This window comes from Zootoca vivipara, chromosome 9 (genome assembly GCF_963506605.1).
Source record: "Zootoca vivipara chromosome 9, rZooViv1.1, whole genome shotgun sequence".
NCBI classification, from domain to species: Eukaryota; Metazoa; Chordata; class Lepidosauria; order Squamata; family Lacertidae; genus Zootoca; species Zootoca vivipara.
This window is the reverse complement of record NC_083284.1, coordinates 21,419,789-21,444,627: the sequence shown is the minus strand read 5'-3', so window position 1 is coordinate 21,444,627 and position 24,839 is coordinate 21,419,789. Positions and strand designations below refer to the sequence as shown.

The following is a 24,839-nucleotide window of genomic DNA, read 5'->3' as shown; positions in this document are numbered from 1 at the left end:
ATTCAGTAGGTCTTACTTCTGAATAGACACGGTGAGGCTTGCATTGTTATTCATGTCCTAGGACCCCTCAGGGAACGCACATGTCTGAGCTGCAATGGAGTCAGATGAAGAAATAATGCCAATGCTACAAAAACAAATGAAGCCAATTATTGATCCACACAGGCTCTGGAGCACGTTACATCATGATGCTATCTAGTGTGCTGCAGTCCCGATGGCTATAAATGGCTTATTTCTTGCAGGTGGTCAGCAAACTCTGTAATTTATCGATAAAACGCTAGTGCTTAGGGGACCCCAGAGATTTTTTTTCTTTTTAGCCTGGATTTCCCCCCCAAAATTGATTTTGTATTGTGACTAGGCAAGTTGTTACCTGTTGGGCAAACAAGCAAACAAAGAACACCACTAGAGAGGAAAATGAGAATGCACACAATCACACTGCAGTGCAACATCTAACGTGTAAGTCAAGAGCCTATGATATATCTCAGCTGGGGAATTAAAAAAATGACAAATGAAAACCTGCCTTGCCCTTCCAGTTATGCTGCATAATCACGTGCAGATATTGTTTTAGGTAATGCAACTTGTTATTGCAATCAGAGGAGAACAAGAGGGTGTTCACGAGTGAAAAAGGTGTTTACCTGTGCATACAGACATTTAAGCTGCACACTCATACAGTTATTCAGATTTAACGTTCAACAAGGATAGAGTTTGGGTTCTTGTGTAGTGACAGCTAGTACCTGTGTTCAGTGTAGTGTGTGAATAAGCCTCAGAGCATAGCCTAAGTGTCTGCCACGACAGGTTGAAGAGCAGAAGATCTAGGAAAACATATTTTTTTGTGCTATGTCATGTGATGGGGAGAAGCAGGCAGTCCAGAGTAGGGATGGAGGAAATTTTCTCTTAGGCCCAGATTTTAATGTGAACCTACCATAAAATGGGTGGCGCTGTGGCCTAAACCACAGAGCCTAGGGCTTGCCAATCAGAAGGACGGCAGCTCGAATCCCCGCGATGGGGTGAGCTCCTTTTGCTTGGTCCCAGCTTCTGCCAACCTAGCAGTGCGAAAGCATGTCAAAGTGCAAGTACATAAATAGGTACCGCTCCAGTGGGAAGGTAAATGGCGTTTCCGTGCGCTGCTCTGGTTTCACCAGAAGTGGCTTATTCATACTGGCCACATGACCCGAAAAAAGTGTCTGCAGACAAACATTGGCTCCCTTGGCCAGTAAAGCGAGATGAGCGCCGCAACCCCAGAGTCGTTTGAGACTGGACTTAATCGTCAGGGGGTCCTTTACCTTTTAGCATAATGGGATATAATGGGATATAGTGTACATAACATTTTTATTTTTATATCCGCCCTTTCCTCCAAGTACCTCAAGGTGGCTTGCACCTTGAGTTCTCCCCTTCCCCATTTTATTCTCACAGAGCAACCCTGTGATGTAGGATGGGCTATGGGTGAAAGACTGGCTCGAGGATATGTCCTTCTACAATGCCTCTTTGTGGTTCCCTTCCCTTTCAAGCCAGCCAAATTTAGCTTTCAGTGCCCCTGCCTAGGACCAGTGGTGAAGTTGCATGCTCCACTACCGGGGGTGGAGAGCAGGCAGGGGCGTGGCTGGTGCCCCCGGGGGTGTGGCACGCATCCCAGGGGTGTGGCATGCTGCCCACAAGGGTGTGGCAGCCATTCTGGGGGCATGGCGCCCAGTGCGCACGGGAGCTCAGTGGTGCGTGTCCAGGTGGTGCCAAGGGCGGTCCGCTCCCTCCGCACTCCCGTTCCTCTGCCAGTGCCTAGGACTGGCTCCAGTTTTGAGGGATCCTCCAGCAATATGACCTCGGGTGTGCTCCTCTCCATGGGGGAGGGGGGTTGCATGCTGTTCGCAGTGAGCAGCTATCCACTGTTTTAATTGCCCACAATGCCCCTGATGTAGCATGAAATTGGATATTGTGGGTAATTAAAATGGCAGGTCCCAATGTGGGGAGAACGAGGCACCATATTGATGTGCCATAATGCCTAGGTACATAATGCCAAAAATAAGACACCGTCTTATATTTATTTTTCCTCGAAAACAAACAAACATGGTGGCTTATTTTCAGGGGATGTCTTATTTATTTTTATTAAGTATGGTACAGTTTAACCTACAAGGTTAAACTGCCTATCACTATGGCTTATTTTCGGGGTATGGCTTATTTTCGGGGTATGGCTTATTTTCGGAGAAAGTGTGCATATGCACACGAAAGCTCATACCAATGACAAACTTAGTTGGTCTCTAAGTTGCTACTGGAAGCAATTTTTAATTTTTTTTGTTTCGACTATGTCAGACCAACACGGCTACCTACCTGCAAATAATGCCTGGGAGTTATTGTTAATTAAATTGATGGGTGACTTGCAGACCCAGCCATCAGATATGAGGGTCCCAGGACCATCCTAAATAAGCTTCCAGAGAATAGCCCTGCTTCTGTCCATCTAGCAGGTGATATGACTCAAGACAAATGTCCATTCTTTTTCAGTGACCATAGTAAGTGAAGAGAAAGAGATATTTGCTTAACAACAATAAACCTCCCACAACTATTAAGGGCCACCATAATATGTTTTCTAGAATACGCCTACGGTATATTTTTCTGAAGAACGGTTCCAGTGTGGATGGGTTGTTACTAGCATTATAGCACCATGAGTCTGCCAAGCTGCTTCTCCTAGGCAGATATGATGAAAGAGTCAATATCATGACATGAGCAAATAGATGAACATATAATGAAGGATGATCCATCTTCCTCATATGGATAGACTCAGATATAATACCTCACTTTGGAGTTATAGCGCTTGTATTTGTTTTTGGTGCTATGCTGTTGCAACAAAATCTCAGCTCAACTAAGAAACGGATCTCTCTATTTCTGCTGCTGCTTCTAGTGCAGTCAAGAAGGGCGACACGAGGAGATGCAGCAGGGGGGCACATGCCCTTCCAACCAACTTGATTGCTCTGATTGGAAGGGCACATCCCTGTTGCGTCCTCCTGGTGCCCTGCCAGTCCCATGCTGCTTTGAGAAGCTGGGATGTGGGATCGGACTCACAAAGCAGCACGGAACTGGCAGGGGAGGTGTGAGGAGCAAAATGCACCCTCGAAGAAACTGTGCCCCGGGCAATGGCCTCCCTTGCCCTGCCCATGCTATACCTCTGCTCCTGATGGCTGTAAGTTGCTCACAACTCATTCCCATAAAGCAACATGCTCAACATGCAAGCCCGATAGGCCTTCATCTTTGTATGGGTCGTTAGCAACACATTCTCCCATACCCTTTAGGAGAGCTGAGCCATTGCTGTAGCTTCCTTGCCAATAGGCTTGTCTACTTCAGTGTCGATGGAGACGTTGCTGGCTATGGGGGAATCCAGGTAGACAAAATCGTCTGCTACCTCAAGTGTGTGGTCACCACACCCAAACCAAAGCCCTCCTGAATCAAGCCATTGGCCAATCTAGTCCAGCATGCTGTTCTCGCCAGCCAGATGCCCAAGAGAAGCTCACAAGTGGGACCTGAGTGCAACAGGACTCTACTCTCCTATGTTTCTAGCAAATGGTATTTGGAAGCATGCACCCTCCACTGCGGAGACATAGCATAGGCACTATAGCCATCACTGTGCCAATGCCTGTAATTAATAAGAATACATAGCCCCATGCCTGTAACTGAATAAGAAAAAAACCTATGTAGCTGTATGCTATGTGTCTAGCAAATATTTGGTTGTGTTGTGCATGGAATTGCCAACTTCATAAGCCACCTGGCTGTTAAAACCAGTGTTAGTTTTAAGACTTCCAGTTCTTCCGTGTCAGGAAGTTGCCCCCCCCCCCCTATGTTTGGCTCTGAATGTACTCATTTCTCTCCAATAAGCAATTTTCACTGGCAGCTTTGGAAAGCACAGATGGATGCCCAGTGCCCACAAACTAATCAGGGCACATCTGGGAAAGCCCCAAACTACATTCATAGTAATTAGCAGAGAAGCCACCGCAACCCCAGTGAATCAATGTACTGATGAGGGCTTGCAGGACTGACAATAAGCAGAGGTGCAGGAAGGTTAATAAGAAACGGTATGGTTGAACAGGTCACAGTTTGGACAAAAGTAGGGGAGCAAATAAGGTGCCTTTTGTCAATAAATGTGATGGCATTTTTGGCAAATATACTTCCCAGGCTGTCAAGAGACTCACAGCGCAGACAGACACCAAAGTACAGAGGTAGCATAGGAATCTATGCTCACATCCATTGGCACCACCAAGGCCAGAATGCTGTGGGGGAGGGGGGGAGAAACTAATTTGAGCACATGTTCATGCCAAACTACCAAATGTGCGCTTTCCTTCATGCCCGTTCATGCCAAACTACCAAATACAGCTCTCCTTTGAAATCTGTGCTTCTCCGAATTTTGCAAAGAATGCGTATGGAAATGTGTACATGACTAAAAGTGCAGGCAAAAAAATGTGTTATGTGACAATAATGTACATAAATGGATTCTATTAGGGTGAAACTGCCTACAAGAATGCACACACTAAGCAAAATTGAACACAAATGTTACTAGTAAGGGAAATGCATGCAAAAATGAGTGTCAATTTTCACGCAGCCTTCTTCTTTTTCGCTAAGAAAAAGCAAATGTATGCAAAAATGGAGCAAAACAAACTGAAGTTGATAGATCCATGCTTCCCCAGATTGCTGCCATTCATGAACCCTCTTGCACAGAAAACTTAGAGAATGAGATGGAGTATCCTACATGGCTCGAACCCTGCACATTCCACACTGTAAATTTTCGTTGCGTGTCCCACTTGCTCCCCTCTCCTCTGAACCCGGTAGTTCATGTGCTCAGTTATATAATAGGATCGCGATCCCAAGTGTCCATGCGGGTTATCAGCCAAGCTTGGAAGGAAGAATGATGTGAAAGATGGACAAGATATGGAAACCAGTTTCTGAGCCGCTTCAGCAAGGGCAAAACTCATTATGTTCCTTGTAACTCAGCCACGCCACGTATGATCTCCTGCATATTCATTGTCTCACAGCTCAGATTTTCCCCTCAAAGAAATTCATCTGAATCTGACTTTATGGAAACTCAATAGCTATTATTTAAGAGGACTATCCACCTTTGGTCCTCCACCCTGCACTCAGCTCTCACCTTTGGCACCTAGAAGCTGCCAGCATGCGACAGTGGCCACACCCTGGGAAACAGCTTTGACTGGCTGGCTAAACCAGGTGAAGGTAGCCATAGCCAATGGGTCTTCCCTTGCATGCAAAGACAGGCTCTGGTGGATTGAGCAGACAAGACCAATAGGAGGTCCAATGGTCAGGAAGGCATTTTCTGCACATGCTGTAGAGGGAAATGACTGGCAGAAGGGGCTCATCAACTTGGGAGGGCAGCCTATCTAGGAGAAGGAAAACTCTGATTGTAAAATTCTGCTTCAGGAGAATGAGAAAGGCTTCAGGAGTAAACCCTGAGAAAAAAACCTGCACTCGCAGGGAGAAAAAAGGCTAAGGATTCCCAGGACCTCCATGAAGGTAAATGATAAAGGACCCCTGGACAGTTAAGTCCAGTCAAAGGCGACTATGGGGTGCAGTGTTCATCTTGTTTTCAGGTCGAGGGAGCCGGCGTTTGTCCACAGACAGCTTTCTGGGTCATGACTAAACTGCTTCTGGTGCAACGGGACATGGTGACGAGTGCCAGAGCGCATGGAAATGCCCTTTCTATTTGTCTACTTGCACTGGTGTGCTTTCAAACTGCTAGGTTGGCAGCAGCTGGGACAGAACAACGGGAGCTCACCACCGTTGCACAGATTCAAACTGCCAACTTTCTGATCATCAAGCCCAGGTGGCTTAGTGGTTTAGACCACAGTGCAGGTTCCAATGTGAGTTACACCAATTCAAAATTAAAAGTAGTTAAAACAGATTAGAGGCACAGGAATAGGGTGGGACCTGAAAACACATGTCTCAGGTGTAAAGAGATGCCTCTTCAGCATTTGCCAAAATTTGTATTTTGATGAAGCCAGACACACCTCTGTATGATGTTTTGAACATCTTTTTATTGCACACTGCTTTGAGACTTTCAGGAAGAGCAGTCTAAACATGTTGTCAATGCATAAAGGACATGATATTGGCAGATAACAAATTGTGTGTGGGAGCCATTGATACACCGTGCTTGTGGGAGTTGCTCCATGTCAGGAAATTGCTGTTGTGTGAAATGGCCTTTGGATTTCAACCTCCTAAGAGTATAGTCCTGCCTTTGGCCAGAGCTGTGTAAACTGTTATGCTTCCTTATGCAATAATAACAGTTAATGAAAAGTCGTTGCTTGCCAATAAGTGTACCTGTCTCATCAGTGCAGTCTCGCCTGATTAATTAAACGAAGGTACATGTAGAAAAAAAAACACATTACTGGTGCCCAGTATGGGGCTCAAGCAGGTCCAAAAGGCTCATTGTATCCGTCATTTTCTCAAACTAAACTAGGCAGCTGGGTAAGAAGTAGAAAAGCAAAGCATGTTATGGATTTTCCTCCACGTAATGCAGGCCCTACACTGGTCCATGCTCTAATGAGTATGGCAATCATTGCACTTAAATGGCTCTTTTGCTAACCACCAGGACACCATTTCAACGTCTATTATGGAGGACTGTCAATGGGCTGATTTGCATTAAGCAACCAGTAAGAGGTTTCAAAACTGCATTTTAGCTGGAATCTTGATGCCTGCACATAGCAAATTGTCTTCCCTTGCTGAACATTAACCATACTGGAATCAGTGTGAGCTAAAAAGAAAAAAGACATATCTCCAGGAAAACCTGGGAAAGAAATGTAGCTGCCCATAGAGGACTTTGCTACCCGTAACAGTGGTGATCCTGTGCATGCTTATTCAGAGATAAGCCCCACTGTATTCAATGGGACTTATTGCCTCCTACCGGTGAGTGTCTTTAGCATGGCAGCCTCAATAAGAGAGTCTCAAGTTTACCATTACAAGCTTCCCCCAAAAGGGCAGGGAGAGCAATACGAATGCTTGTCTTTGCCTTGGAATGGTTGGAGGATACATGATGCTGGAGGTACAAGTTCAGATGACACCTTCATGTTGTTGTTGTTTAGTCGTTTAGTTGTGTCCGACTCTTCGTGACCCCATGGACCAGAGCACGCCAGGCACTCCTGTCTTCCACTGCCTCCTGCAGTTTGGTCAGACTCATGTTCGTAGCTTCGAGAACACTGTCCAACCATCTCATCCTCTGTCGTCCCCTTCTCTTTGTGCCCTCCATCTTTCCCAACATCAGGGTCTTTTCCAGGGAGTCTTCTCTTCTCATGAGGTGGCCAAAGTATTGGAGCTTCAGCTTCACGATCTGTCCTTCCAGTGAACACTCAGGGCTGATTTCCTTCAGAATGGATAGGTTTGACCCCTTCATGCATGGAAATATTGTGGAAGAATGGTCCTGGGGTGGTGTGAGCTAGCCCCATCCCCACAGCTAATGTGCCCAGAAGATCATATAATCATAGAATCATAGAGTTGGAAGAGACCACAAGGGCCATCCAGTCCAACCCCCTGCCGAGCAGGAAACACCATCAAAGCATTCTTGACATATGCCTGTCAAGCCTCTGCTTAAAGACCTCCAAAGAAGGAGACTCCACCACACTCCTTGGTAGCAAATTCCACTGCTGAACAGCTCTTACTGTCAGGAAGTTCTTTCTAATGTTTAGGTGGAATCTTCTTTCTTGTAGTTTGAATCCATTGCTCCGTGTCCACTCCGTGTCCGCATCATGTTGGATGGTGGCCCTATGAACATACCAAGCTACGCCCCCCCCCACACACACAATGGGGGAACTCTGGCCCAATCAATGTATGCATATGTGTGTGTGAACTCTCTTCAAGCCATACCACCAAAGATAGTGGTTTGGGACACAAATACCTGAACAAGCCCCTACTCTCATATCAACCTGTCCATCTTTTGTTGGTTATAAGCAACCTTGCATGCCTTGCACAGCAGAGGGCACAGTTGAGACTAACAGATAGGGGAAAACCACACTTTGTCGTTTCCCACCAAACTCCCAAGCTCCACCCTCTCTCATTCTCTTGCACAAAGCAGCCATGAGAAACTAGCTTCCACATACACATACATCTCAATGATGTAAGTGTCTGTACATGGACACCACATTGCAATGACTCAAGGACCTTTGGGGGGGGGGGGAATCAAGGACAAGATGTGTAACATTGTGGGAAAACTGGTGGAACAACTGTCTTATGAATGAAATTAAACAAATGCATAATATAGCATATTTATGAGCACTTGGAAGTATGTCAGAACTATGAGGCCACCACCTCACACTTAAGCTAAGCAGGTTTGGGTCTGGTCAATGCCTCCATGCTACAAATTCTAGTGGATAACAGCAAATTCAAGTGGATAACTGCAAAAGCAGTTTTGATTAATTTTTGTGTTCTTTGGGGGCAGTTGCTAGGGTAACTCAGAGATTAACTCCCCGGCCCGCTTGCAATTGACTGTAGCCATTTAAGATACCCATTTGGGGATCATTCTTTGAGCTCACTGAACAAAAAAATGATTCACCTTTATGTTAGGTAAAGGTAAAGGGACCCCTGGCCATTAGGTCCAGTCGTGACCGACTCTGGGGTTGCACGCTCATCTCGCATTATTGGCCGAGGGAGCCGGCGTATAGCTTCCAGGTCATGTGGCCAGCATGACAAAGCTGCTTCTGGCAAACCAGAGCAGCACATGGAAACGCCGTTTACCTTCCCACTGTAGCGGTTCCTATTTATCTACTTGCATTTTGACGTGCTTTTGAACTGCTAGGTTGGCAGGAGCTGGGACCAAGCAACGGGAGCTCACCCCATCACAGGGATTCGAACCGCCGACCTTCTGATCAGCAAGCCCTAGGCTCAGTGGTTTAACCACAGCGCCACCTGGGTCCCTCACCTTTATGTTATATCAGTGCAAATTAATTTTGTATTTGAATACTGGATAAGAGATACGACTCACTTCACATATTGAAGGTGTAGCTACAGGAAACAATAAATAACCGGTGGGCTTCTTCTTTTTATTAAAAAAATGAAAGATGCATTTTGGGGGTTCTGAGTCAGACAGGTGGGTCTAATCCAGGGGTCCCCAAACTACGGCCCCCGGGCCGGATGCGGGCCAATCGGCCTTCCAATCCGGCCCGCGACGACCCCCGCCGCCTGCTGCCGCCGCCCGCTCTCACGGCGCGCGGCGCAGCGACGATCTAAAAAATCGGCAAAAAATCGCTGAAAATCCTTTGTGCGCATGCGTATGGGCCTCTCCCGACCCGGAAGAGGTCATTTCTGGTGCACTTCCGGGTCGGGGGAGGCGCATACGCATGCACACAAGCGATTTTCGGCGATTTTTTCCCCGCCCGTGTGCGTGTGCGCATGCGCACGGGCGCGCACTCCCCCGCCCTCCGGCCCGCTGCGCGCGCACTCTCCTGCCCTCTGGCCCACCGCGCGGTAAGTCTGGGGACCCCTGGTCTAATCCTACCATCCCACCATTTTTCTGGTTGAAACTGCCCATCCAAAGCTGCCAGATGAGGTAGGACTATATAGGGCTGGATTCAGAGACGTATGTATAAAATCACAATTGTGTAATTGTGCTTTCTTGCACCCGTCTGCAGACCACTGTGCCCCCTCAATCGACTCAAGAGTCTAGGGACCCTCTGGAATAGTATGGCTTGGGCTATTACTTTTGATGCAGAGGCTGTCTCCCTGCATTGTGGTCCAAATTCAAGTCTGTTACTATTTCATGGATGTTTAAGTAGAGATGCTGAAGAGCATCATAAAATCTTGGCCTATCAGCCCATAAGCACTTCAGCACTTGTAGCCAAAAAGCTGGTGATAAAGGAATGATGGAAGAGGTTTTCTCCCCTTATCTGGGGGAATTGCATAAAGGTTGCAGAGGTCTAGTTGAAGGTGATTCAAATGATAAGACACGGGGGGGGGGGGGAGTCTGTTGTTACCAATGCCATTCTTCAGGTTTATGCTAAAGATCATGTCACAATACCTTCCTACCGATTCACTGGCAATATGTTGTTGACTATACAGATCTCAGCATAGCTGTCAAGTCTCCCGTTTTTCACAGGGAAACCCCGGATTTAAATCCGTTTCCCGCTAGTCTCCCGAATTGAAAAATATCCCTCAAATCCCCTGGATTTGCAGCTCCTGTCAGCGCCGGTGACCATGTCCCAGCTCCCGGCTGGCTGCTCACTCACTTGCCTTCAGAAATCGCCTCTGCGCATGCCCAAGAATGCGCAGAAGCGATTTCTGGTGCCCAGACACGCGGACATGGGCAGCCCGGCACCAGAAGTCGCTACTGCACATGTCTGGACATGCGCAGAACCGATTTCCGGTGCTGTTCTGCCCATGTCTGGGCACCGGAAATCGCTTCTGCGCATGTCTGGACATGCGTGGAAGCGACTTCCAGTGCCGTGCGGCCACTGATCCCTTATTTTCCCTTATCTTCCTATCCAGATGTTGACGCCTATGGATCTCAGTAGATATAAAATAAAGCTCTGCTACAAATCCCATCACTTAAGGATTGGCTAATGAATTGTGGAGTACTGCCAAATTGGCTAAATTAAAACAATTTGTTCATACTAGACAAAACAAACATCTATCCAGAGGGAATTTGCATATCAAATTTGTTTCTGGTTTTTTGTTTTTTGTTTTTGCTTTTGCTTTTTGTTTTAACTAGCCTAGTTATTTTTTAAAAAAAAGAAAACTAAGTATTTACATACTAATAGCACGACAGAGTGTGTAGTCTACAGGAACCAAGATAACCCATTTACACATGCGTCCCCCTCAAAAGGAAATGCAGTACCAACAAAAGGGGAGAAAATAGGACAAAAAATTCCATAGGCTACTTTCTGCGTGAATGTGGAAATAATTGTTGGCATCCATCTGTCATGAGAGAGAATGGAGTGTGCCTCCAAGGGTGAAGTCAAGAATCACAGCATAATTATTGTAATTTAAATAGTAATACAATATATCTCACCTTGATGAGGAAGACTGTGATCAGGTGACCTATGTCTGCGGTTCAGAACAAGTGTGGATGAGCTAAGGATTGATGAACAAGTCTTCTCTTACCCTCCCTCCTTATTATAGTTCTTTATCTTTAAACTGGACTTGGGACAGTTAGCCCTTTAAAGAGAGGATGCCTGTAAACAGAGGTATGTTCTCTGACATCCTTTAAAAACAGAACTGTCCTCTACAGTGTAGGACAAATGACCACACCTAGATTGAGGTATAGCTGGAGGCAGTACATGTTTCCAACTGCAGGGAAGAGAGAGTGTTCTTGTGCTGAGATCCTGCTTTTGACCTTCCCACAACCATCTGGTTGGCCATGGAGAACAGAATGCTGGACCAGACGGGCCATTGGCCTGATCCAGCAGGCTCATCTTATGTCCTTCTGAGCAAATTGCAGGGGACATTGAAAGAACTGCAGCTACCCTAACCTAGACTGCACCACCACTTTTTCTCTTTTTTTTTAAGGGAAGAGAGGAAGGTGTCCTGTCCTGAATCAGATCATTGGTCTATCTCAGTTGTTGCTAGACTCCCACAATCCCTGACCATTACACTGGCAGGGCCTGATGGGAGTTGTAGCCCAATGACAACATTAGCTACCTCTAGTTTATCTAGCACAATCATTCTCGACACTACCTGTCAGTGGCTGGTTAGGATTTCAGACAGGCATCTCCCCTGGCCCTATCTAAAGTTGCTTAGGATTAAAGTTGGGACCTTGTGCATGCAAACCAGTTGTGCTACTACTGAGTTGCAGTCCTTAATGCATTATGGAGATTTAGAAACATTTGGAGGAAAATTAGGAAAATTTGCCTAAGACAAGGAGAAAGCCTTACTTTCATCCCTTCTACATCTACTCTTACCATACTGCTCTCATACCAGCTCCAAGAGAAAGGGATGCCATGTGTTTGGGCAGTGGCAAAGTTGGGCTTCAGTGGTTGGAAGAGGATGGTTCAAATTGTTGCGTGGAGGATGGGCACTGCCAAGAATCCCTGCACCGTTCAGCCTTTGAGGCAGTTTTCCTAGGCTCTCAAAGTTTGCTTCTGAGCCTAGCTTAGGAGAAGTTCACCATATCATTAGACCTGCATATCTTGAGTTGTTCCATGGCAGAAAAATCGAGCATTGATGTTGATGTTAAAATAAGCCCCAGGTTCAAAACCACTTGCATTATGCATGAAGACCAGCTTTAAAACTCTAATGGGGAAATTCCTGGAAGGATAAGATGAATCGTTAAGTTTGGCCCCAGGCCACAAGGAAAGAGTGACTGCTTTTCCATTTTCCTCTGCATTATATTAGTACAGTGAAACGAAAGCATTCTGCAGTCATAAACAAATGAAGATAGCATAGATCAGCTATTTTCCTTTCAGCTAGTCAGTTTCAACCTCACAATTTCCAGAGGACCTGTAGTTCTAGCCTAACATTTGGTTGCAGTTTTGCAAGAAGATTTATAAGGGGGCAAGAAAAAGATAGCCAACTCCTTTTGAGCATATTGCCCAAGTCAAATCCAAAGTATTATGGACCTATGGATCTCCTGATACTCTTGGACTCAATCTAATTCCCATTAGGACCAGGATGGTCAATGGTCAGAGATGGTGGGAGTTGGAATCCAACAACATGTGATGGGTCACAGGTTCCCCATCCTTGTATTAAGGTAAAGGTAAAAGGTAAATAACCCCTGGATGGTTAATTCCAGTCAAAGCTGATTATGAGGTGCAGCGCTCATCTCACTTCAGGCCAAGGGAGCCGCCGTTTGTCCACAGACAGCTTTCTGGGTCATGTGGCCAGCATGACTAAACCACTTCTGCAAAACTAGCCATGGTTTTTTTTTATTAAAAAAAGCAGTGAGTAAAAGGGGAGGCATTTTGCCCACCTCCGTTCTTATCCACCTCCACCATTCCAAGCAACAGATTCACATCTGAGGACTTCTAGCTCACAAAATGAAGAGAAGCAGCAGCCTTATGCATAAGAACATAAGGATAACCCTCCTAGATCAGACCAAAGGCCCATAAAATCCGACATTGTGTTTCCACAGTGGCCAACCAGATGCCTATGCATAAGACCACATGAGAACAACGACCCACTGCCACTGTTGTTGCATTGTTCAAATATGTAAACTAAGTGGGGGGGAAACTTCCCAGCTTTACTGAAAATCGTTCTGGCGAGAACACAAAAACTTTTAGTCAAAAACTTCTGGCAACCAGCCTAGAGGTCTGAAACCCAGCTAGGCTTGGTTTCCTGCCTGCCTGGTTGGTTGGCAAACTGAAATGAACACCGCAGGAAGGTACTATAGGACAAGCAGCTATAATTGCCTCAGACCTAAGAACTAATCTAAACACTGCGAGGGAAGGCATTTTTTTAAAAAAAAAACAAAAAACAGGAACCCTTTTGTTGAACAGAAATTTTTTGGGAGAGAATTTTCAGTTTGAGTTGGGTGGGGGTGAAAAGGGCCCCCAAAGCTGGGGGCAATTTTCCATGGGGAAATATTGTCAGAGGATTAATGGGATTCAGGGAGGGGGCATTTTCATTAGAGACATAATGAAAAATTCATTCATAGACATTGCTGCCACCGCATTCTGTGATGAAATGTAGTTGTTTAAAATGAGTGGGTTAGGATCCCACCACTGCCCAACCACCAATGGTAAGCCCATTCCTGCAATCCCTTTATAGAATTAATCACCATGAAATATTGTCTAACCCTGCTCCATTGTCTAACACCCCTCCCCCCATTTTTAACCTGCAAATGGGATAGTGAAAGGAGGGGTGGGAGAAGTCATTTTCATCCAGCACTATATATTAAAAACAAAAAACAAAAGAGCAACACTAGGGGTGCCGGTCACTGAGACTGGAATGAAAATAAATTTTCAATACTACAAATAGGACAACCTATGCTCATTTTTTAAAAACAAAGAACAAATAACCCTGATCATTTAAATCAGGGGTGGGGAACTTCAAACCACACCCACAACCCATTCACACACCGCACTGTCACAGTGTTGCTTAGCAACCAGGCAGCGTGGCGAAATCTCTTTCAGTGAGGTAGAATGTGCTCTGATTGGCTGTGTAGTTCTGATAGAGTTTTTCCTCTGCAAGTTTGGCTGTATGCCTCCCTTCTCAGTACAAGGCCTGATCTAAGAAAGACAAAAACCTCTCTGTCCCTTTCTCCACAAATTATACACTGGCTTTGTTCAGTTTGCTCAGTAAAGTGCTATCAGGACTTTTCTTTCTGGACTCCTTGTGCTATGATCTACAAAATCCCCCCTTTTTACACTGTCATTCTCAACCTCAGCTTTGGGAAGCAAAGCCTTTCTTTATTTCCCAGGGTTGCATCAAAGAGACAGGGAGCTTACCTGTCTCATGCAATCTGCATGATGTGGTTTTTAACACGTACAACAATATGGTGCTTCCATCCCCTGCACCCCCACTCCCCCCCTTTAACTGTGGATTTATGTTCTTTGTACTTGGATCCCATCCACACCATTTCAGTAGAGAAACAGGCCCTGCCTTACGCTGCCTGAGGCCAGCCTAGATGAACTCCCATAATAAGCTCACATGCTGGGCAAGCTGTTCTTTCTCCTTTCCTCCTTCTGCGATTAAGAAATGAATATGGACATTCTGGCTGCATAACACGAGAAGCTGAGAAGGAGATAAATGTCTTTGGGAACACCAGTTAGGGGGCATAAGTGCATTTATGTCTCATTGACTCCAATGGGAAAGGGCGGAGCACAGGTTCTATTTTCTTTCCCATTGAAATAAGTGGGAATTTAAGTCTGCAATTCCCCCCCCACACATATCTGGAAGGAAGCCCTATTGATCTCAGTGGGACTTGTTCCTCAGTTGACATGCATAGAATAAAAACCTCAAATTAGCATCCTATATCCTTTTAAATGTGTTTAGGGGGAGTCATTGGTTTGTTTTGCTTTTGTTCTTGTTTTCATAATTGACTTCGTGTTTTTATCTTGCATTCTTATGCTGTGAACTGCCCTGAGATCTTCAGATGAAGGGTGGTATAAGAATATAATATAATATAATATAATATAATATAATATAATATAATATAATATAATATAATATAAAGAAGTGCTTAACTTTGGATGGATTTTGCCTACATGTTTTAAAGGAAAAACAATATCCTATTATGCCATGAAAAATTACAGTGCTGTACAAAGCCTGTTTATTTATTTTCATGAATACTGTATATCTTCCACCCCACAGGCTGGCATTGCAAGTTTGGACCATTTAATCGGGAAAAGTGAATATTTATTTACTGCATTTATAGTCCACCTTTCTTCCTCCAATAAGGTCAAGGTGGTGTACATGGTTCTCCACCACCTCATTTAATCCCTACAACAACCCTGTGAGGTAGGTAAGGCTGAGAGGCAGTGACTGGCCCAAGAGCACCCAGTGAGCTTCATGGCTCAGTGGGGATTTGAACCCTGGTTTCCCAGGTCCTAGTCTGACAGTCTAACCACTGCGCCACACTGACTCTCACTGCAATCACTGCAAGTGGATCCAAGTCACTACCGCACACTTCTCACAAAGCACAGAGACCTGGAACAATACATAGTCATATGGAATTGGGCCGTTCTTTTATGCTACATGCACCATTAGCAGAACCTCAGTGTGTGGAAGTAATAGCCACCATATATCTGATTATATCAATGTCTCCTTCTTGTTCAGACAGCCAACTGCAAATTCCACAGCAATGAATATGCTCCCCTTTCTTTAGGAAAATCAATATTCCTTGAATCCCTAAATAGGACAGTTGCCCCCACCTTTTTGAACTGAATTGGCTGCACTGTGAGTTTGTAAGAAGTTAGTTACACATTTTATGAGTTCTATGGATAAGTAGGTACTTACCGACAATTTGGTGATGATTTCCTGAATCTCCTTATAGCCATACTTTTCTGCAATACATGCTGGGTTTTCTCTGTACTTATTGGCTATCCCGCAAGCCCGAATTGCCTCAGGACATTGGAGAAGAAAAGCAGTAAGCTTCTTTAATCCAAATTTAGCTGCACAGTGGAGAAGAGTAGGGAGCTCTTCCAAGTGTGAGTCTGCATTGGGTGAAAAAGCATGCATAAACAACAACAACACTTTCAAAACTTTTTTTTAAAAGTCTATAGTTCATATTGCAAACTTGAGAGCATGGGGAAGGTCATCTACAAATGAAGGAGTCATGTGGTATGGTAGACAATGGACTGGGGAGACCCACATTCAAATGCCTGATAAGACATGAAGCTATGTGGGTAACATTGGCCCTGCTTCACACAGTTGATGTAAGGGAAACTTGGGGAAAATCTCATGCTCTTTGGAGAGCGAAGAGGGTGCAAATGTGATAAATGAAGAATAAAAAAGCTATGGTTCAGGGGTCGGGAAACTAAGGCCCGTGGGCTGGATAAGGCCCAATTGCCTTCAGGATATGGCCTGCGGACAGTCCACGGCTTGGCATGGGGATTCTGTTTGTTTGAGCTGTGCCATTTCCCCCCTGCACCATTTCGTTCCCCCCCCTCCCTCACACACATTGTGGCAGCGGCACCTCCCTCCCTCCCTCCTCCTGGATTCTCCCCGCTCTGCCTAGAGGAGGAAGGCGGCTGGGCTGAGCTGGCTGAGCGCCATTTTAAGCAGCCCCTCTCCGGAGCCAGCGCTTTCACACTGCTCATCTTCCCTCCGCCACCGCAACCGCCCTGGTGCTCCTGTGGGCCAGGGAGTGGAGCGGACGAGCTTGCTTTGCCTACCCACAAGAAGCGGTGGCGGCAGCAGCCCAAGGGAAGGTAAGCTCAGCGGGTGGGGGTGGGGGGTGGGGAGGAGGACTACTTGCCCCCCTTGCCTCTTCTTCCAGCTCCCCCCCTCCCCAGTGCCACTTCTCCGGCCTGCCACAAAGTCCAAGGGACAGTGGACCGGCCCGCGGCTAAAAGAAATTGCCGACCCCTGCATATGGTTCAATTAGAACTTTCAAAATTGCCCTCTGCTACCATCTCCAGGTGTTCATCCTTGAAATGCAAGTCAAAAGAACATAGGCTCTATATTGTAAAAGGACAGGGATGGTGGTGCCTTCTCAGGTAGAGGATAACTTAAAAGCTAATATGGCTGATAAACAATGTGGATTCCTTCATTTTTAAAACAGAGGAAGGCAGGCTATGGATATTCGTTCCCCATGAGTTTTAAGTGCACATTTCCACTTTGTTGCCTAGTTAAACACAACATTTCTAGAGGGGATACACTGTAATAATTGGGCATATAATAGCTCCATTCCATTGCACAGAATTACAACTGCAGCTAAAATGTGTGAAGAATATCAGTTTGCTAAGCATCCAGATTATTTAGGGCTGTAATAGTCGCTGCGCATTTGGGGATGAGGTTGTTAAGCACGGCTGCAAAATAGCAGGTCAAGAACTCAAAGTGTCCCTTTAATTTTCTGCCTGGGATGCTTGTGAAGAAGGTAAACTGAAATCAATTGATTGTTACACAGCACTTAATTGTTAGCACCTGGAGCAATGTCAATAGGGAGGGGGGAAGATAGACACATTTTTAAAGACAAGGGATAATTGCACAAAACAATCCACAATAGCATGGGTAGGTTGCAGGGTGAAGACAGTGAGGAATGATAACCTGTGTTTTGTTTTGTTCTAGTTACAGGTAGGTAGCTGTGTTGGTCTGGTGTAGTCGAAACAAAATAATTTTTTTTCTCTTCCAGTAGCACCTTAGAGACCAACTAGGTTTCTCATTTAAAACATCTAAGTTACCTTCCCTACCCTAATAGAATGCCCGGCGTGACACACAATGCAATAAAACAGCCACACCCAAATGTTCAATTTAGGAACATAGGAAGCTGCCTTAAATTGAGTCAGACCTTTGGTCCATCTAGTTCAGTATGGCCTACACCCCAAACTTCGGCCCTCCAGATGTTTTGGCCTTCAACTCCCATGATCCCTAGCTAACAGGACTAGTGGTCGGGGAAGATGGGAATTGTAGTCCAAAACATCTGGAGGGCCGAAGTTTGGGGATGCCTGGCCTACACTGACTGGCAGCAGCTCTCCAGGGTTTCAAGCATGAGTCTCTATCAGACCTACCTCAAGACATCATGGATTAAAACTGAGACCTCAAGCATGCACCACTAGGCATGGAAGCGATCTCTCAATTTTGGTTCTCCCACTTTCTCATTTTTCAGTTTTCCACATTTCTGTAGCAATTTTATTTGATTTATAAAAAAAACTCCTCATAAAATTTCAACAGCGTGCTAGTGTGAAATTTTCCTATTAAACATATTTTCGTATGCAACTTTGACTAATGTACAGATTTTTCCGCCAAGCAGTTTTCCCTAATGTGATGCATTTTTGTTTGCTGTTTTCACTGAAACATCCATTTAAATGCACCCACACACACATACACACGGTGTGCATTTTGTAAACGTCATTTTGCTGGAGAACTGCATTGTAAAATTTCAAAATGTGCGAATTTCAAAGGATGCCTGTGTTTCAGTTGCTTCCCCTTGGAATAGGGACTTGTCCTCTCGTTCTTTGTTAAGTGTCATAGTCACACAGGTACTACATATAAACAACAACAAGAATCTCCAGTTAAATGGATCTCAGAGAGCTGATACTGAAAGGCACTGCCAACGAAAAATAGGCTAGATGGACCAAAGACCTGGCTCAATAGAAGCCAGTGTCATGTGTAAACCTTTCATCAGAATATTACAGTCCTTTTTTGCACTTGTATCCTATTATTCCAAACTTAATTTGAAGGAGCATAAATGCATTTTTAGAACGTAGAAGAATAAGCAACCTTCACTACAGAAGGCATTTGACCTCGAGATGTTGTTGGACTCCAGCTCCCACAAACCCCAACTAACTTGGTCAATGGTCAGGGATGATGGGAACTGTAGTCCAACAAAATCTGGAGGACCACAGGTTTAGATGATATTAGGATGCACCAGGTTGGAGATTTACAGCACATTCCCATGCTTGTCTACTCAGTCCAACTGAGTTCATCCAGGCTTGCTTCCAGATAGGTACACATGGGATTGCAACTGATATTCTTTTATTATCCGCATTTCTCTTTTTAAAAAAACAAAAAACAAAACCTGCCCCTTAACTCCCCCACTCTGTTTCAAACAGAAAAACAGCATTTCATGTAGGAAACGCTAGGAAGCAATATCGTTTGAGCTATTATCTCTAACACGTTTCCTATGTAGAAGAATCTTGCATAATTATATGCAATTAGACCTAACTTTGACGTTTGCCTTCTAGAAAGAAACACCCACAACCCACATATCTCCCCTGTGACGTATGTCCTATGGCACAGAAAGTGTGCTGTGCATGGATCATTTCAGCAGTTGATCAGCAGCATCAACTCAGGAGTCAGGCAGTCTTTGCAAAGCACAAGGGAAGGTGAAACAGGGCCAGGCCAGACAACAGAACAGCATTGTCAAATACTGTATATTTCATTATCTGCTCAGAGGAAGAGGGTCTATGAAGGCAGCAATGAATGCAAAACCTCCTGCTCTGCTCCTTATTCCCTGGATCCGATAGCAGGGATGGGGAACATGTGGCTCTCAAGGTATTGTAGGACTACAAATCCCACCAGCACCAGCCAGCATGGCCTCTGGTCAGGGACGCTGAGAGCTGTGGTTCAACAACCTCAGCTTCACCATCTCCCTCTCTGCTGAGGCAGGAAGTCGCATGCTCCTTAAGTATTATTCATGTTGCATTTATTACTGAGTAATCCACAGAATTCAATCTGTTTTATTTACATGCAAATAATCCATGCACGCCTCTCTCCAGTGAAACAAATGAGGAAGCTACTCCAAGCAGAGGAAATGAGCTTTTTTTTGTATCAGATTGCTTGATTAGTGCACTGATATATTCCTATAATTAAGGGAACTAGGCAGGACCTGGGGCTCCAGATGAAGTTCAGTCCTTTTCTATTCATTGTTTTAACAGGTCATTGCTTAACCCACCCATTGAAAGTGCTTAAATCTTGTTGGTTGCAGCGGCGGAGCTAGGCGCTCGGGCACCCGGAGCGGCGAACATGCCGTGCACCTGAGGGTGGGGCTATCCATCCACAGGGGTGGGGCGATCCACTCACTCGCTCCTTCGCCCAGGTCCTTCCCCACCTAGCCCTCTTCTGTCACGGGGGGGGGGCTCTCTCGCTGTTTCCCCACTGCTGCCACCCCGCCCTGCAGCACGGAAGGGCCAGGAGGGCTAAGCAACGGACACAGCGCCCATCCTGGCTCCACAACGCTTTCTGCCCTAGCAACTCGCAGCCGGCTCCTGCACACGCACACATGGTGCTCCCCCCCCCTCGGCAGATATGCCAAAGCTTCCTGCTGGGTGGAGCCGCAGAGGCCCTGGCCCGCCCCTCGCCTCTGCGGCTCCGCTCAGCAGCCAGAAGGAAGAAGAAGCAAAGCAAGCAAGCAAGCCGCCGCTGCTCCTAGGCTGAGTGAGGCTTTCTACCAGGCGGCACCACGGCAGGGCTAGCTTGGGAGTCGTGGGGGCTGAGGGGGGGGCATGCCAAGTGTCACCCCCCTCCAGAGTGGCACCCAGGGCAGACTCCCCCCATCACCCCCTTTGCTACGCCCCTGGTTGGGTGTTCCCTATGGCATCCTAACAGAGGGTTTCACTAGGTCACTGCAACAACAGTCTTCCTCAGGCATTCAAAATGAACATGTGAAGAGGACCGGGGGGGGGGGGGTTGTGCATGCAAACCCCACCCCAGGGTCCCCAGCCCCACATTATAAGGTCCCTGATTGTTGGTGGTTCTCCTGGACAGGTTATTGTTGTATCCAAATGTGCAAAGTTTTTTTTCCCCTAGACTTGACTCTCAGCTTTCAAAAGCCTCTCCCTGTGAGTGGCAAACCCACATTTATTTCAGAGATGTCCTTTATTTTCTTCATCAATTCAAGAGCCAACACATGTGTTTTACTTATTAAGCAAAATGCACATTTTCTTGTTGTTATCTCTTACTGAATGGACAGTGCTTATTTTGCCCCCCTTGTTCAGAACCCATTGTAATTACCGATAATTACTACTGTTGACCTTGTAAACCTACATCTTGAGTATCAGCAGAGAGAATCTGAATGCATGTGCAGCAATTATCTCCATAAAAACACAGTTCACCACAGCATGAGGCACTTGCATGGCGCTGCAATCCTTTTGAATCCAGATGCTCCGTGTTAAGGAGCCAGCAAGGAACATCTGGAGGTGGGGTTTCAGAGAATTCAGCACTCCCCACTACCTTTACCCTGCCCCATTCCTCTGCACCTCCCTTTTAAAGAAAAAAGTTACTGGGACTGGAGAAGTCTGTCCTTAATTGCAACACAGCTAAAATGCATTTGCTGTCCTGAGTCCTCCTCAAAAAAAATCTCTGCTGCTGATTCTGAGGTTGAATTTGGAACACTGAACATTCAGAGTTGGTGCTTGATGTACATTGCATTTATTTAGACACAGTAGAAATTTTTATAACAGGTGGGATGTATTTGGAGGAAGAACATACGAGCAAAGAAAGCTGCCTTCTTCTGAGTCAGTGCATTGGCCCACCTAGCTCAGTCAACAGTGACTAGCAGTGGCTCTTCAGGATTTCAGACAGGGACATTCCCAATCCAGCTCCGATCCCTATCTCTTCTAAAACACAGTGTCTGCAGACACTATCCATCGTGAAATTGAACTACACAATGCTTCTTACCTTTGGGACAGTTTCAGTAGCATAGCCTCATGCTCCAACACCGGGGGTGGAGAGCAGGGCTAGCATGCATTTTGGGGGCGAGTGTGTATTTTGGGGCATGGTGCATCACCTGTGGGGGCAGGGCGCATGTTTTGGGGGCGGGATGTGCGTTTTGGGGGCGGGGTGCATCGCTCGTGGGGCGGGGTGCATGTTTTGGGGGCGGGGCATGCGTTTTGGGGGCGGGGCGCCCAGCGTGGGCAGGGGCAGCCGCCATGGCGCCCTCGGGCCGCCCGGCGCGGAGCGCCCCCAACACCCTTCCCTTGCTACGCCCGTGGACAGTTTAAAACATGGAGCACAATGGGCTCTCAAGAAGTTGGTTGGGTGTTTGCTAGAAGCACAGAATGCAAGGGTGAGGGACCCATGGCCCTCCAGATACTGCTGGATTCCAATTCCCATCATCCCTGACCACTGGCTGGGGCTGATGGGAGTTGTAGCTTAACAGCATCTGGGGGGCTACAGTTTCCTCATTCCTGACACAGTGTCGGGCTTAAATGAGACACGATTGTCACTCTCATTGTGACATCCAGTCACCTGTCCCTTTCCAAAGACACAGGCATGCTCAGAGCATGCCTCCTCTCCCCCCCCCCCCCGGATAGAATCTCTTAGCTCATTATACATATTGATTTAGTATTGATTATGATCCCCCTGCCCATGAGAAACCACCATACATTCAACTTTTAGCTCAACCTGCAACAAAATGCCACACTGAGGAGCTCTCTTGTTCAGCCATCCAACCAGCCCTGTCCTTTTCCAGGATTCACCAATTCATTCTCCCCCTGTCCTTTTATGTTTCCCCTCAAGAGAGCACTCCATGACCTTTGGCAACTTAGCATGTTCAGTCTTCATTGGCTTGCTTTTGATCTCTCTCTCTTCCCCCACCCCTCCTGTAGTCCTGCTAAGACTTTCTCCTTCTGCATGGATGCTTTGGGCTACATACAGATCGGAAAGTAAGTTCATTATTACTGTATCTGAATGACCACCCTAAGAAAGGTCTTCTTTGGCAACTGAAGAGAGTAAGGAACTATATACAATATGTACCAGTCTGTCGATGATGATCCATGACTTCATTTGGAAAGGCACTGAAATTGTGAGAAATGATTGGACTTTTCAATAGGAATGTGAGAAGATTATCCACTTTCTCAGCAGAGGAAAACTTGGAAGCCTGTGTGGGGAGGAGAGAAGAGAACAGAGTAACATGAGGGAAGGTCCACATTCATTTTATCACCCAAAAGCAATATACTGAACAAAAGCAAGTTCATTTGGGGCATTTTACATCACTGAGGCTGAAAACAGTCAAAGGTTTTTAAGACAGTTGAAGGTGGTTTGAGAAGATGGATAATTTCCTAGATGGGTTTCAGGGACTGCAATGGGTGGAAGATCTCACAGAAGACCAGAGAGGCCATTCTTGAGAAAAATGTTTCTGCTTGTGAAGGACCTTCTGGTTACTAAAGCAGCAGCTGCAATCTTCCATGGAAGAGGTCTTCTGATGCTGAGCCACCCATGCAAGTAGACTTCTCAGCTTCTGAAGGCTGCTCAGTGACTGGATGAGTTCCTACTTCTTTTGAATGGTTTTGCTCCTTTCAAGAACACTATGAAATCCTGCCAAGCTTGCTTCCAGAGATGGCAGTGGGATAAGTGGCCACATAATAATAATAATAATAATAATAATAATAATAATAATAATAATAAAACATAAGATTAAAAATACATTAAAACATCAGTCATTAAAAACTTCCAGGGCTGCCTTCAGATGTCTTCTAAATGTCATATAGTTGTTTATTTCTTTGACATCTGATGGGCAGGTGTCACTACCAAGAAGGCCCTCTGCCTGGTTCCCTGTAACTTTGCTTCTCGCAGTGAGGGAACCGCCAGAAGGCCTTCAGCGCTGGACCTCAGTGTCCAGGAAGTACGATGGGGGAGGAGGTATACTGGGCTGAGGCTGTTTAGGGCTTTAAAGGTCAGCACCAACACTTTGAATTGTGCTCGGAAAAGTACTGGGAGCCAATGTAGGTCTTTTTTCTTATTATTAATTCAATTTGTATACCGCCCTTCATCCATAGATCTCAGGGCTGTTCACAGCATAAAAATACAAGATAAAAACACAAAATACATAATGAAAATGAAAGAAGAACAATAAACACATTTCAAAGGGTGTAGGATATCAATCATCCAAGGGTCTGGTTGAAGAGGAATGATTACATCTGGTGCCTAAAGGTATACACTGTACAATGAAGGCGCCTGCTGAACCTCTCTGGTGAGAGCATTCCACAAGCAGGGAGCCGCTGCAGAAAAGGCCCGTTTTCATGTTGCCACTCTCTGGACCTCTTGTAGAGGATGCACACAACAAAAGGCCTCAGATTATGATATCCATGTCCAGGTAGGTTCATAGGGAGAGAGGTGATCCTTGACGTATTGCAGCCCTGAAACATTAAAGGCTTTATAGTTCAAAAGCGAGCTGGACCATAAAGAAGGCTGATCATCAATGAATTGATGCTTTTGAATTATGGTGCTAGAGGAGACTCTTGAGAGTCCCATGGACTGCAAGAAGATCAAACCTATCCATTCTGAAGGAAATCAGCCCTGAGTGCCCACTGCAAGGACAGATCCTGAAGCTGAGGCTCCAATACTTTGGCCACCTCATGAGAAAAGACCCTGATGTTGGGAAAGATGGAGGGCACTAGAAGAAGGGGACGACAGAGGATGAGATGGTTGGACAGTGTTCTCGAAGCTACGAACATGAGTTTGACCAAGCTGCGGGAGGCAGTGGAAGACAGGAGTGCCTGGCGTGCTCTGGTCCATGGGGTCACGAAGAGTCAGACACGACTAAACAACAAAAAGTTCAAAAGCAGAGCTCTCCACTGCAATATCTCCACCATTCTCATTTTCAGCTCTATACACCTGGATGCTGTCATTGGAGACCTGTCTCTGGATGCCCCTGCCTTGAAGTGAGTGATCACCAGGGAGAGGCTTTCTTGGTAGTGGCACCGCAGTTTGTACAACTCCTTCCCGTTATGTGTTGGCATGGTATGGAATTGGGTGGCATTTAGGTGCCAGGCAAAGTTGTATTTTCCAAGGGCATTTAAAACAGCTTTTAATAGTTTACTGGCTCCTGTGGT

General features: G+C 45.9%; 1 protein-coding gene across 1 annotated transcript in view; it reads right to left on the bottom strand.

Annotated features, from left to right (window-relative positions):
- BANK1 (B cell scaffold protein with ankyrin repeats 1) overlaps nt 1-24,839 on the bottom strand; it is a 186,866-nt gene that overhangs the window by 88,303 nt on the left and 73,724 nt on the right. Inside the window, exons 6-7 of the mRNA XM_035114023.2 lie at nt 22,762-22,885; nt 15,862-16,058 (exon numbers count right to left, since the gene is read on the bottom strand). Coding sequence (XP_034969914.1) covers nt 15,862-16,058; nt 22,762-22,885 — 321 coding nt within the window. The remainder of the gene's footprint in view (nt 1-15,861; nt 16,059-22,761; nt 22,886-24,839) is intronic.